We start from the raw sequence: 15,322 nt of genomic DNA, 5'->3' as shown, positions 1-15,322 counted from the left end.
CAGCCCTCCGGAGTTAAAGTAGTGAAACTATTTAGGTGTCTGTCTGTTGGTGTGTACTGTACTGCTGCATTGCTGCTCTCCATTTTCAATGTCCATGTATTGTACAATATGAAGAAAATCAGAAAGATCAGAAAGAAAATATGTTAAAGCAGGCAAAGTTATGAACATGTAAAGTACAAAGAATACAATTACTTTTAATAGTGATTAGTATTTAAAATAATAACTGAATTGCATAGCAAGATCCTATGAACGTTAGTTAAAATGAGCTAGTGAATATGGGCCTGGTAATGATAAAGGCAGTTTTGCAATTTCTTTTCTGCAGAGAGGAGTCTCCACCTTACAGACTCCCTGAGATAAAATAATTTCAGCCTCACATAAGAACCACAGGAATGTTTGAGGGGATTATTAGGTAAAAGGCTTTGTCCATCATCTAGGACCAACAAAAAATTAGCTTTAGAAATTATATAATCTACCAGCTAATAAGGATCTAATGGAAAAGAAAAATTGTAGATAAAATATAGAAGACTCCTACCACATATAGTGTATGTCAACGGTATCTCATTCGCTAACCAATCCCATAAAATGGATAGTTTTGACAGTCGTTAGGCCTGGCACACTGTGCGTAAGAATTAACAGTAAATATTGCTTTTGAGCAGGCATAGTCAGGTTTATTGGCACAGATACACTAGTTACATCTGAAAGGACACCATTTCCATAACAAGAAAAGGTGCACCTAAACTTACCTATTCCTAACCAGATAAACATAACTAAGTGGATCTTTACTGCAGCCCTAAACAACAAAGTCACAGAATCATCTGTCAGTCTTGGAACATCAGAACCCTTAGGGGGAATACCCAGAGGGCCACACTGGAATTGTGGCTTGACAATGTAAACATGACATTATGACATTGCTGTTGCATGCCTGTGTAAGACTAGGCAAGTAGGCCTTGCTATCCATCACGGGAAAGATCATTTCAAAACCATCCTGAATGTTTTTACTTCCACTTGAATGAAGAGCACTTCCAAGACTTTCAATGTAGGTTTAGACCATCAAAAGGTCATGGTCTTCACTGCTAGGCCTGTATGCAAGAGAGTGTTACAGAACGTACAGGTAATAAAGGATAAATTATAAATATAAAAGGGGAACGCTGACTGGTCATTGTTTATTTTGTCACATCATTTGTGTCTTCTAGACAATTTAGGGAAGCAATAAAAAAGCAAACAAAAGCTAAGATACAGTATGGAATTAAAAACATAATTTAAATCAAGGCATGATTTCTTAAAACTGTAAAATGTACTAGTAAGGCCACATTTAGATTTTTGTGTATCGTTTTGCTCACCATGTTACAAAAAAATATAATATAGGTAATGATAAAAGATATTGATTGCAAACTCTTTCCTAAGAATTTCTGAATAATTAACATCTTGACATTTCCTCATATATATCTTGACATGTTCAACTTTTTGCAAACTATTTTTGCAGTTGAAATAAACATATTTACTGTCATTTCTAGAGGTTTTTCATTCAAATACAACCCAGGGAACAAGCTGGAGAACATTGACTGGGTTTGTGTCATTTACTTGTGCCTGTTTCCTCAACCATTTGAGAGATTTTGATTATAAGATTGCTTATGTTTGCTTTCTTCTCCTTTCATCATGGAATAAACCTATTACTTGTTTCTTTGCAGCCTACACATGCTGACACAGCTACCCACCTGAACTAGTCTAAACATGACACTTAAGATCTTCTTAACATTTATTCTTTGTTTCCACTAGAGGGCAGACATGCTTTTAAAAGTTGATTTCTATAGGCAGTGGTACTAGAAAGAACATGCAAATGAAACATAATTCCCAGGGGACTCCGTGATATATGTGTGTGTACTGTATGTGTGTGCAACCATACTTATACATTCAAAGTGTGTTTGATCCATCTGAGAGAGAAAATCTGTGCTGGGGTTTCGCAGGGCCTAACACGTGAAGGTCAAGCTTCACCAGATATCAATCACCAGGCCAATGTCAGTGTGAGCAGGAATCCTAACTGCCCCTTCATCATATTCAGCGCCAACACTCTCTGCCTTCCAAACAGAGTGTAATGAGGTGAAATAACCTGACTAATTTAAATAACTCACTTCATATTCTTTTTCCTTCTTCGAAAATGGCAAAATTCATCCTATTTCAGACAAAAATCAGTTATTTACAAAGGTTGCTCAGGATACATTTTTTTCCTAGGAAGATGTTTGTGAAGTTGCTCAGCACCACAAGAGGTGTGGGTGAAGCCTTATGAACAATTAAATACTGGTGCCATGGTGACGAGGCGGCAAAAAAGTAAGTGGCTCATCTATCTATATCAGAGCTTTAAAATCCTGTTTGTCTTTGTTTTCTCTCAAGTACATTGGTCACTGTTCTGAATGAAACCACAGTCACCTTGGCACTGAGGCTAATTGCTGATAGGTTTCCTGCTATAATCCACTTAGCAGAGTTTCACACATTTATTTCTGCTATAGGAGGAATTCCCTGTTGCATTTCAGGTGTGTGTTGATGTTTCTTTTAAAGTAGGGTATCAGATAGATGCCAAGTGGACACAGCAGCAAATCAAAGATTTCTAGAATGCTGTACTGTGCGGCTTCCTGCCAATCACCTCCTTAAGTTCTTTGCTTCCTCTCTGCATTTCCAGTGGTAGACAAAGCACTTGACCACCACTCAAGGAAAGCATCCATCTCAGCTATTAAATTCTTCTCCTCTAGGAATATAATTTGGACATACAGTACAGTACTAGACAAACCCATCCACCTGCTGAAAATGCATATTGAAGATATGCAATACATGAACACTTCACAGGAGGGGACATTGCAGGACACATTTATGAAATCAAAGCACAAAATGTTGCTCCCCACGGACTAAGGGAGAATATGTATACCTTGACAAATGACTAACATGTAGCAATACCTGAAGGTGAGGGGGTTTTTAAGACACTTTGTAGGTTTCGTATTTAGCTTTCAAAGGAGTTTCAGAGATGTTTCAGAGATAAACAGACATTAAATATACTTGAACACAACAACAGTGGATATGCAATACTTAAGATTTAAAATACCAGAAAAAAGGCAGGTCATTCAGATTTTAGAAGATTTATGTATAAGAGACACCTGTTGTAAATATAATGTTGTGGATTAAGAGATTCTTTAAGTGCAGATGGAAGCACACAAAAAGACACAAATACACTGGATTCTGTTTCTGGTAGGAAATGGACATCTCTGAAGTCAAATGAGCCGTGAGAGGAGGCCAGAGTTGTATACTTTAAATTCCCGCTTTAAAAGTTACTCTTGATGAAACTGAATTTTGAGCTCTTAAAAAGTTGTCATTATAATGTATGTGATCAAATAATTTTACAAACCATGAAACCACAAACAAGTTTGGAGCCAAGCCTATAGAACACTATAGTGCTCCGTATTTTATATCTTTGACCCATGTACACAATGACAAGATTTGAATTGCCTTTTTCAAAATATGTAAATTAGTCTTCTGTATAATTTGTGAATACAATAAACAAACCAAAAATTTTATTGAGAAGTGAGTGTATGTCAATCCCCAGAAAAATATCTCATACCAAGAAAGATGGTTAATCAGTTTAATGAATGTCCACCGAAGAAAATATCTCATCTCTGTAGCCTGCTATTCACATCACTCTAACTTGACACGTTAAAAAATATCCAAGATGCAGTTTAACAGCCCATGAAGCATACATTCTTTTCAATATTGCCAGGCTATGGAACTGAAAAAGAAACCAAACATGCAATGGAATGCAATAGAAATGCAATAGAACCATTTCCTTCCTGCTTTCTTACATCCAGATCTGGTAAGAAGTAGCATCTGGGTTACACTTCTCACTGGACATCTGTTCTTGTTGAAGGCATGAAACATTTGAGCAATTGGCCATATATTGTTGGGTTTCAACAGTACCATTTAAGATGTGACAAACAAAAATTGCGGAGACAAAAAATTAGGAGAGTGATTTTTATATAGAGAGAGAGATTTCAAGAAAGCAAAATGTAGAAATTAACCAGAACAGACTAATAATAAAACACCAAACGTATAAGCTATTAAAATGACACTTAGTAGTACAGTACGCTAAAACTATTAATTACTTCAAAATTTAAAATAACTAGTTATGCGGTTTGGCTGTTTTCTTCTTTTAATTAGTTCTATATCACTGAAATATTTAGTTAAATGTTATGAAAACAAAATTCAATAAAAATATATTTGGATTGATTTCTTTATTCCAGGTTATATTTAACTTTATCATTTATTGCATTTCTAGAACTTTTTTTAAACTGTTTGACAATGTGCTTACGAATCTCTTTTGTGTTAATGCCATACATAATTGGGTTAAATGTGGGGGGAAATACTACATACAGTATTGAGCAAAACTTTTTTACATTTGGGCTGACCTGTTCAAATCGCTGAGAGATGACTAAAAACAGCATAGCAATTTCAAAAATAACATACACTGTGAGGTGAGAAGAACATGTCTGGATCGCTTTGGTCTTGCTGTTGTTAGCTCTCTTTATCAAACATGCAATGAGTATTTTAACATAACAGAAAGCAATGACTAGAAAAGATCCAGTGCTTAAAATCCATGTGATACACAAACCATAGATATTGTTCACAGTGGTATCTACACACGCTAACCTTAATATTGATGCATTGCTACAGTAAACGTGCAAAATTAAAGTACCACACAGTGGAACTGTCACATTCATTATAAAAAGAATAAGAATCAGAATCACTGCAATTCCTCAGGCTATTGAACAGAGTGCTATTAGTTTACCTGTGGACATAATGGTGTGATACCTCAAAGGCTCACAGATGGCAACATACCTATCATACGCCATGATCGACAGAATTGTTTGTGCAGCTGCTCCATAAGCATGCACACAGAAGGCCTGGACAATGGCGGAGGCATAATGGATTGTTCTGTCTTCTGAGAGGAAATCTGACATGAACCTGATCATGACAGCTGTGCCCCCAATGAAATCGCAAACAACCAGGTTACACACCATAATATACATTGGCTCGTGCAGTTTCTTCTCAACCAGAATAACAACAAACACAATGCCATTCCCAGCCACCAGGGTGACGTATATAAGCAATGTCAGCACAAACAGAGGGTACGTAAGATCTTTGGGCAAAAGAAACCCCTGTAAAGTGAAAATGATGGGCTGCTTTAATGAAGAATTATCCATCTCCTCCTCAACCTGAAACACAATCCTGGATAAAAGAAAAAGAAAGAAACATTATAAAGACTTACTACATACAGTAAATAGCAGGCATCTGTCGCCTTCATATTATGGTTCTCAAATTCAGTTTTATTAACATATTAAACACAAATTGAAAAACAACTCATTAGGTGAACATATTTCCTAGAAAGCTGTCTATTTAAACCTATTGTCCTGGTAGTGTTTCCTTTCTTTTGTTTCCTGTTTAATTCCTTTATTCAAAAAGAGTCAAGACCCATTCATACTATATTTGTAACACCCAATCTACAAGAACATTAAACTGCATAATACAATATATTACAGACTGGAAATTACATGAATGTGTGACACTCTAAAACTACGAATTCCTTTGAAATTTAATTTCCATGAAACTAAATATGTAACACGTCACTTCAAAATGTTTAGCATCATTATGGTTCAACAGATTTAGGCTTTAAAGCAGAATAAGCAAGACAGACTTGAAATAAATAAAAATAGTATTTTAAATAGCAAAAAAAAAGGCAAAATAACATCAATGACAAATGTCAGAACTATAAAAAGCCACATTTGGACAATCCATGTTAATATACAGTTTATAGGCACAGAATAACATGATAATTTTATTTTAATTCTAAGTATAAAAGTGGTTTGCTTCTATGCTTTCATTCATGCTTTCTGAGATTCAATGACTGCATGTACAGTATTGTGAAAGTATGCTTATCCTCATCCCATCTGAAGGAAACTCTTACCTGGATTAAAGGTTTCCAGTCTATCCTGCTCCAAGCTGATGCTGAAGACTTTATAGCTGGAGGCATTACAGCATGAACTCCAGTCAGCACTGGTCTCTGAGGTTTTGGCTCGTGGGACAGCAGTGTGTTCTGCGGTGATGTCACACAGGTGAAGGCTGTCAGGTGGATTATTTTTCCAGTTGTCTTCATCTTCAGCATCTCATATGGTTTCATTGTTAGTTTAATTAACTAACTTCTTAATTAACATCTGAAAAATTCTGTTTCAGAGTCATTTAGTTTAAAGACCAAATCATATGGAGTTCACAGTTCCTGGGAATGCCTAAATGAGAATCAATATTGTTTGCAATAATTCTGCAGAAATCCAGTGGTTCACAAACTTGAGAGATAGTTGCCCATTCCTAACTGAAACATCTGTGCTCTTTTTCAATTGTGCTGTTTGCTTTGTCTTAAAAAACACTAAATAGCCTTACTTATTTAAAAACACTTTATGTCCTGTATGCTCCCTGCTTTGTCCCCAGGTTTTACAGGAACTCTGTCCATCTCTTTTGTACAAGAAAATGGGCAAGGTTAAATAATGTTTTATTTAACTGTTTAATTCTCCTTTCGCTTTGACATAACTATAGCATATACCAAATAACCCCATTAAAACTTGCCTTTTGATCTCATGTTTGTTTACTACAACATTTTTTATAATGCTATGCTAATTAATAAGCCAAAAATGCAATTGTGAAATTCAGTGCAATGAATATGATAAATGACTTTAAAAACAAAATATCTAATCTCTGTTAGCTGTTATTCATATCATCCTTAACATGATACCTTTCACAACATCTGAGCTATACTTCAACAGCTCAATTATCTCAAATTCAATTTATTTTAAAAGCTGCCAGTGTATAGGTTGGAAAAGTGGAGAACAAACAACATTTCACAGTGGGAGGTAATTACACAATTTTGCTGTATGCCTTTATTTTTCAGTAGGATTTCCATCTTGCTTTTTACATCCACAACTGGATCACACCTTTTACTGGATAACAGCTCTTGTTGAAGACAGGAAGCTCATCAGTGTAAAATAACACAAGGATGTATTTCAGGAGTGATATACAAGAGGATACATACATATTACAGAGAAATGAGCTTAGGACACTTCTATTTTTATAAATCGGAACTGAGGAAAGAGAAATCTAGAATTATCTTGATCAGCCAAAAACAGTGAAATATTAAATGAAAAAAGTAAAGCAGTTCAAATGACATTAAAGAGCAAAATGTTTTACTGTCTAAAAGCAGTTGAGGAGGTCGATTGCTTTCCTGTTTTATTTTATTTTGTTATTTGAAATTATGCAAACATTATATCTCATACCTGCATATGCATTATAGTCAGTAAATTAAGATATAGCGTAGGATTCAATAAAAATAAGATATTTTAATAAGGACCTTTTGATTTAAAAACAGGTGATCTTTCACATTTTAATTTACACCATTGGTAGAACTTTTTTTTTAAACTGTTTGACGATGTGCTTACGAATCTCTTTTGTGTTGATGCCGTATATAATTGGGTTAAAGAATGGGGGAACTACCATAGACAGTATTGAACAAAACATTTTTAAATTTAGACTGACCTTTTCAAATCTCTGAGAGATAATTAAAATCAAACTAGCAATTTCAAAGATAACGTACATTAACAGATGAGAAGAACATGTCTGGATTGCTTTGCTCTTGCTGTTGTTATCCCTCTTTACCAAACATGCAATGAGTATTTTAACATAACAGAAAGCAATGACTAGAAAAGATCCAGTGCTTAAAATCCATGTGATACACAAACCATAGATATTGTTCACAGTAATATCCACACAAGCTAACCTTAATATTGATGCATTGCTACAGTACACGTGCAAAATTAAAGTACCACACAGTGGAACTGTCACATTCATTATAAAAAGAATAAGAATCAGAATCACTGCAATTCCCCAGGCTATTGAACAGAGTGCTATTAGTTTACCTGTGGACATAATGGTGTGATACCTCAAAGGCTCACAGATGGCAACATACCTATCGTACGCCATGATCGACAGAATTGTTTGTGCAGCTGCTCCATAAGTATGCACACAGAAGGCCTGGACAATGGCGGCAGCATAATGGATTGTTCTGTCTTCTGAGAGGAAATCTGACATGAACCTGATCATGACAGCTGTGCCCCCAATGAAATCGCAAACAACCAGGTTACACACCATAATATACATTGGCTCATGCAGTTTCTTCTCAATCAGAATCACGACAAACACAATGCCATTCCCAGCCACAAGGGTGGTGTATATAAGCAATGTCAGCACAAACAGAGGGTACGTAACCTCTTTGGGTAGCAGAAACCCCTGTAAAGTGAAAATGATGGGCTGTTTTAAAGAGGAATTATACATTTTCTCCTCAGCCTTAAACACAACCCTGGAGAAAGAAAGGAGAAGGAAACGTTAAAAAGACTTAAAATTTCAATAGGAATCCTCTTCTGTCTTTATGCCATGGCTCTCCAGTTCATCTTTTATTAATATCCTGATACTGCTACCTTTGTTGTACTTTTTGCTTCCACCCTTTGTACAGATGTTTTTTTTATTCACAGAGTCATTCTCACCTTGTTCTTAAAACCTAGACTACAAGAGTTTTAAACTACCAACTTGCTAACCAGCAACTACAAACCACATATCCACATTATAAAAAAACATACTATAGATGCATGCATAGAAGGAAAAATGAAGTTGTGAATTCCACACTGATAAGTAAAAAAAGTAAAAGATAAAACACATTATGGTACACAGTAATACATACCAACATGCAGACTAGCACATTAAAGTACAAATTCCTATCAGAAAAAACATTCTTACAGCATATTTGTTTGCTCATCACTTCAAATATTCATAATTTCTGTTAATCAAAAATGCACAGTTAAAGAGAAGTTCAAAAACAGGCTCTTATGAGTTAATAACTAAATTCATCACACTTGCAGTAGTTTTAAAGAGCATGCCTCTTCTATAAAGAATGAAGCTTCATGCGGACTGAAACAATGCCTATCATTGTGTAATCCACATTGAAAATGCATAGCCACAGAAGAATATGAGATTAACTGGAGAAATGGCAAAAATATGAAATTGGAGATGTCCCTTTCAATCAAGTCATATTTCTATGGCCAAAACTGCATTAAAACTGCAGTATCTGAGACAAATTGACCGCATGTATTGCAAAAGCATCTCTAACCTTCTCATCCCTTCTGAAGGAAACTCTTACCTGGATTAAAGGTTTTCAGTCAATCCTGCTCCAAACTGATGCTGAAGACTTTATAGCTGGAGGCATTACAGCATGAGCTCCAGTCAGCACTGGTCTCTGAGGTTTTGTCTATTGGGACAGCAGTGTGTTCTGCAGTGATGTCACACAGATGAAGATTGTCAGGTGGTCATTTTTTCACTTGTCTTTATCGATCTTCAGCCTCTCATATTGCTTTATTGTTTGTGTTTACATGTCATTCTGTTCAACAGAAAAATAATATATTTTTGAGTTGTCGTCATTTGTCTTCAGCACCTCAAATGGTCTTTGTTTTGTATATAATTCTATGCAAAAGATTTCTCATTTTCATATTTACAAACAAATGTGTTAAACCTCAATTTAATTAATTAAACAGTACATGGAATGTTTTTAAGATTTTGTGTACTATAATGCAAAGCAGTAAAACTTTAAAACTTTTATGGATTTAAGAGGTTCAGGAATACTCGAGGTAGTATGGTGGGTTGAGTGATGCATGTGTTCATTTTGCCCCATGTTCTATTAATAGTTTTGTACTCAGAACCTACATACTGTATATAAAATAATTACTTTATAAAATGTAAAAGTTTACAATTTGTAAAATATAAGCCTTGCAAAATGTATATCAGCGCTCTGAGATTTCAGCAAAGCCATTAAAAATACTGTTTGGTCTGTGAAATCTGTGGGTAAAAAAATGTCAGAAAATTTTCTATTGTTTGCATGAATAGTCTTGTCTTCCTTTATCATATATTTATTACCTTGCATGTTTCCCAAGAAAATAGCCCCATGAACATCAGAAATAATCAGTACAGTTTAATGCGAAGTTTTGTAAGATCGTTTTTTTTCTGTCATGCATAATAGTAATTCAAGATTCCGTGGTTAAGATTGTGACACTTGATTGACTTTTTTCCTTGTTTTCTTTCCTAAAGATTATATTTAGGATACTGTAATCTAATGCACATTACTTATAAGAGACAAGTTTAACTTTTGCATCTTAACATTTAACAAATGGATCTGTTCTTTTAAAATGTCATACAGTAAATCCTACATCAGAGCTCCTTGGTCTGTTTCACAAGGAATTAGATGCATTTGAGGATGAGATACAATTGACTTCATACGAGTAATAATTTACTTATGAGTATATAATGTAAAATTGGTATTCATGAGATTGATTAACGAGACAGTATAGCGAATGGTATACTAAATGCATATTTCTTGTTTTGTATCTCTTCATAATTTGTTATATATTCTATATCTTGGTAACCCTCACAATAAGAATTGCCATCTGTAGCCAGGCAGACTGTTGTGTATTTTTATATGCACAAGTTTATATATTAATAAATGGAGTACTTAGGTATAGGGAGATTTGACCATGGGACAATGAGGCTGGGACCCCCATGTACGTAGTGTGAGGAGCTAAGATGTAGCTGCACAAGTGGAGATTAAGTAAATAAGGGATGCTTGAGATGAAATCTGAAAAGATTTGCATGTGATATAAAGCTTTGAGAAATTATGCAGTGAATGATTACTATTCAAAACCTATGGGAGGAAAATGGCTTGATTGTCTTTCCCAAACATCAGTTACCATAAGAACATTCATATAGTATTGGGTTCACAATCTCTATCAATCCAAAAATGTTTGCAGGAGGCTTACCTACAGTATACAAGCTATAATGATTAATGAAGTGCGTGATGTATCAAAAAATAGACTGGGCACAAAAGTAAATGCGATGGAAAAATATCATCAGAAGAGAAAAAGATAAAACGTGTTTTTCAAATTCATTTCTCAATAACACCTTCAAAGAGGTTATTTAATATAAACCTATGTATTGCAACAGCACACAGACAGTGCTAGATTCATGACCAAAATTAAGACTCATTTTTACACCATGAGTGCCAGAACAAACCCCCTAAGTTCCAACCCCAGATACTCTTGATGGACAGAAAGCCTCCATTTAAACCAAAAGTGAATTAAGTTCTTGTCACACCCTGTACACCTAGAGGGCGCTCTTCTTCTGTCCTCTTCCTAGTTCCCTGTGATTATTCATGTCTTTCCGGTGTGTCTTGTCGTGGAGCCTGACCCCCCGAGCCTGGGCTAATGCCCGTGTTGCGTTGCCCCTTTTACCACTACGCATAGGTGTCACGACTATAGTCCCCCCTCCTTAAGGGTGCTCCAGCCCTTTCACTAAAGACTTCATTCTCTGCACCTGTTTCCCATTCCCTAACCACCTTAAAAGCCAGGCGCTGACGCTCTTCCGGGCTCTGCATCTGATTTCCATATCGTGCGAGTCCGGGACCAGGAAGCGCCTGGTCCCGTTAAGGTTTTAACCCCTGTTCCTTGTCCCTGTCCGCCGGTTCCGACCCGGTCTTCGTGGTTTTTAATTCTTGTTCTGATGGATCTCCTGGTTTTGGACTTACTCGTGTGTTTTTGGATATTCCCTAAGGATTACTCTTGGATTGTTCGCCTCGGCCACACCTCCCCCGTGCACCAGCGCACCTTGGACACGCCCCCTTGTCTTCAGCCCCGTTTTCCTGCATGACGTTTCCCCTGTGTTCCCCCACTCCGTCGGACTGTGTCGTCCGCATAGGGTCCGGAAAGAACTGTTCGTTACAATAGGGTCTCTACTGCTCTCCTTGTCATTCCACGGCTTGCCCTTCCGACATCCCTGCTAGGTCTGTAACCTGACACAAAATGGTGAATCCTGCAGGAGACAAGGACAACACTCGGGATACGCAACAAGATAAATAGAAATAAACAGTATGTCAAATAAAAAACTTAAAATGCTTATTTACAATAATAATTAAAATATAAAGACAAATATATTATGTCCTTTGCAAATATATTTCTCTGGGATCATGTGACAAGGGTGTGAAACAGCCCTTTTTGATATTTATTTGTGCCCCCTGAAAAAAGGAATATGCTTTCCCCCCATCTGGCAGTTGTCATCAGATGGGGGAAAAGACAGAAGATGTCAGATGGATATTGACATGTGTAAATGAACTCCAGCTGCATAGAGAGCAGAAGTTTATACAGTATGTTTGTATAAAAGTGTATGAAGGTTTGTGGTTAAGGCTCCTGATGGATCATTAGAAATTTAGAGGATTTTTCTTCTTTTCTCAAGTGCCAGAGTCATAGCATCAGCCATTATTTCATGGGAGTGCAACTTAATTCACTTTACATAATTGTTCACCAGCTCTCTGTTTCGTTTAATATTTTTTGTCATAAGTTTGCAGCATTTGAAAAAGTCCTACAATAACCAGGGACATAGACAAACAAAGCCAATAACCAGAACTCTTTACAGCCACTAACTGCTACTATTGTGGTGTCATAGTTCTTAGGCATGGCAAATGTTTTTTTCCTATGTGTAACACTTGTATCTTTCTTTCAATATACTTAACTTTTAAACAAATCCTGTGCTTAAAGGGAGATGAGTAAAAGTACTCACAACGTGAGTTGCACGGTTCGATTATGAAAAAAAATAACCGTTAATTGCATGTCTATGCCCCTGTAGCACCAGAGTGTAATAATATTCTAAAGCAATTTGTGAACACAAATGTCATGACAACCGTTGCCTTGTCTATGACCTTAACAACTAAAGGTTATGAAAAGTGTCGTTGAAACATCTTGCAGCAGACAGGTTTGTTTTCGCTTACTTCATTATTGGCACAGACCCAAGTTTTAATGTCATTTTAATAAAAAGGATGTCTGATAGCACTGCTTTGACAGTCCCAAAGTGTGCAGGAGCCTCCATACGATCAGAGGAGGTAAGGCATGACTGTGCTACAACTTAGCATTAAATTGAGCTTTTAGGAATGAGTACATTTTGATATCTCAGGTGTTATGTCATATAATAATAATAACTAAATTCATAACAGCAATATTAAAAAAATGTTATTTTCTTCCATATAATGTATAAAAATGACTCTTTGTTAAAACAACATTTTGACTGAAATAATTCATATGACAATGACTTAACCAAACAAAATCTCAAAGGCCTTAAATTTGGAAATCAAGGTGACAAAAGCTACTGTACCTAAAATGATTTAAACAGTCATTTAAATAAAATAGATTTTTAAGTCAAATGCGTCATAAAACGTATCTTCTATACATACCTGTACATCCTCGCAGCATTGAGGCAGGGCAGCCCCTGACATGACAACTTGACAATTTATCAATATAATACTGCATTTGATCAAACTTCATTTATACTCATACACAATTAATCTATAACTTAACTAAGCATTGAGAAGTTTTATTTTCTTCCCCATAGTGTAAATATGTCTCTTTCTTGCAAGCAAAGGGGGGAGCATGTACAAGCAACTCTAAAGGATTTAGAATGTAAATTAAGGTGAGACAATATTAAAGTTGTTTTTAGCCTGACCGTACTGGCATATAAAACTGATTCTGAACTGATACAGTATATACTGAAAACTGATATATACTGATTTACAGTATATTGATGTGTACATATTTGTAAATCTCCCTTAACACTGTGACCCTCTGTTTTACAATGTCTATAATCTACTAAAAAGAGTATGAATGGTTTAAGTTTCTCAGATTTCTTCATGTTCCATGTTGTGCTGCTAAAAAGGGAAGTGTGGCTAAAATGCCTTGTAAAAGACTAAATCCAGGATTCAATACATGATTGCTCTGTGTTGTCTCTTCTGTTTTAGCTCTGCGTTCCATAAGAGAAACAATGGAAAATGTATCCTTTAACAGCCATTGGCTCCTGGAAATGGAAGGCTTCAATGTCACTGACCAATCCATGTACCCTCTTTTCCTTCTTCTATTATTCAACTATCTTCTCATCCTTATTTCCAATATTGGGGTCTTACTGCTCATCACCACTGAGAGAAGTTTGCACCAGCCTATGTATCTCTTGGTATGTAACTTGTCTGTGAATGATCTGATCGGAACCACCGCCCTGATGCCCAGGCTCATGTTGGACATACTGTCATCTAAAAGATACATTTCTTACATTGAATGTGTTGTTCAAGCTTTTTGCAGTCATATTTTTGGGTCTGCTTCACACATGATACTAATAGTTATGGCTCTCGACAGGTATGTGGCTATATGCCATCCCTTGAGGTACAATTCTATTATGACCACTAGTACAGTGGCAAAGTTATCTGCATGTGCTTGGGGATTGTCTCTGAGTCTAATAATAGTGCTGTTTACCCTGACCCTGAGGCTGTCCAGGTGCAGATCAGTTATTTACAATGCTTATTGTGACAATGCATCCTTGTTCAAGTTGTCTTGTGAAGATATTACAGTCAATAACATCTATGGATTATTCAGCACAGTTGTATTGCATGTATCCTCAATGGGAAGCATCTCCATCACCTATTGCAACATACTTTTCGTTTGTTTCACTGCAAAAAACAAGCAGCTCAACAGCAAAGCACTTCAAACGTGTGCCACTCACTTAGTTCTGTACTTGGTCATGCTGTGCTCTGGATTTCTAACTGTTATACTGCATCGTTTTCCTGCTAACCCAGATTTCAGGAAACTGACAGCCATATTATTTCATGTTGTTCCAGCAAATGTGAATCCCATTGTTTATGCCCTGAATTCTAATGATTTAAGAAACAAAATTGTCCAAATATTCTTTTGAAAGGTGTCACATACTATATGAATAATAAAATATTCAAAATACATCATTTGAGTTAACCTTTATTAAAAGAATAAACAAAATAATCAAACTCTCTTGAGCTTGATACATTTCCTATTACTATAGTAACTATTCAGTAAGTAAGCCAGCATGTCCATTTGCATTTTTATGACTACATATGTATTCCATCATTCGATTTTTGGGTTCTTAGTATTTAAATTCTTCTTAACACTAATAAAATCAAAGTGAATTAATATGATAAAATTGTAATGTGCTGCATTCTTGAAATCCTTGGATTAAGAACGTAAGAATCTGCTGTTAAAAGAGACCATGCCACTCATCTGAGCTCTCAATTTCTCTGTACAATAAAAGATTCTAATACAGTGCCAAGCTTTGAGTATTCTGAGCATCTCTGTCATCACAACAT

General features: G+C 35.9%; 2 protein-coding genes and 1 pseudogene across 2 annotated transcripts; 1 reads left to right on the top strand and 2 right to left on the bottom strand.

Annotated features, from left to right (window-relative positions):
* Positions 1–4,271: 4,271 nt before the first annotated feature.
* LOC138239065 (olfactory receptor 52K2-like) lies at positions 4,272–6,214 on the bottom strand (annotated as a pseudogene).
* A 1,215-nt stretch (positions 6,215–7,429) lies between these two features.
* On the bottom strand, positions 7,430–8,418 carry LOC138239117 (olfactory receptor 52B2-like). Its single transcript, XM_069189748.1, has one exon. The coding sequence runs from the start codon at positions 8,410–8,412 to the stop codon at positions 7,471–7,473; it is 942 nt and encodes a 313-aa protein (XP_069045849.1). The 5' UTR covers positions 8,413–8,418; the 3' UTR covers positions 7,430–7,470.
* A 5,562-nt stretch (positions 8,419–13,980) lies between these two features.
* Positions 13,981–14,919, top strand: LOC138239116 (olfactory receptor 52N5-like). Its single transcript, XM_069189747.1, has one exon. It carries the CDS (start codon positions 13,981–13,983, stop codon positions 14,896–14,898), a length of 918 nt encoding a protein of 305 aa, XP_069045848.1. The 3' UTR covers positions 14,899–14,919.
* Positions 14,920–15,322: the final 403 nt, after the last annotated feature.

The sequence above is a fragment of the Lepisosteus oculatus genome, chromosome 5 (genome assembly GCF_040954835.1).
Source record: "Lepisosteus oculatus isolate fLepOcu1 chromosome 5, fLepOcu1.hap2, whole genome shotgun sequence".
NCBI classification, from domain to species: domain Eukaryota; kingdom Metazoa; phylum Chordata; class Actinopteri; order Semionotiformes; family Lepisosteidae; genus Lepisosteus; species Lepisosteus oculatus.
The sequence above is the reverse complement of the archived record's forward strand: the minus strand, read 5'-3'. Positions and strand labels throughout refer to the sequence as shown.

Coding starts and splice junctions, on each gene's coding strand:
- LOC138239117 (XM_069189748.1), bottom strand. CDS start 8,412: ATGTATAATTCCTCTTTAAAACAGCCCATCATTTTCACTTTACAGGGG.
- LOC138239116 (XM_069189747.1), top strand. CDS start 13,981: ATGGAAAATGTATCCTTTAACAGCCATTGGCTCCTGGAAATGGAAGGC.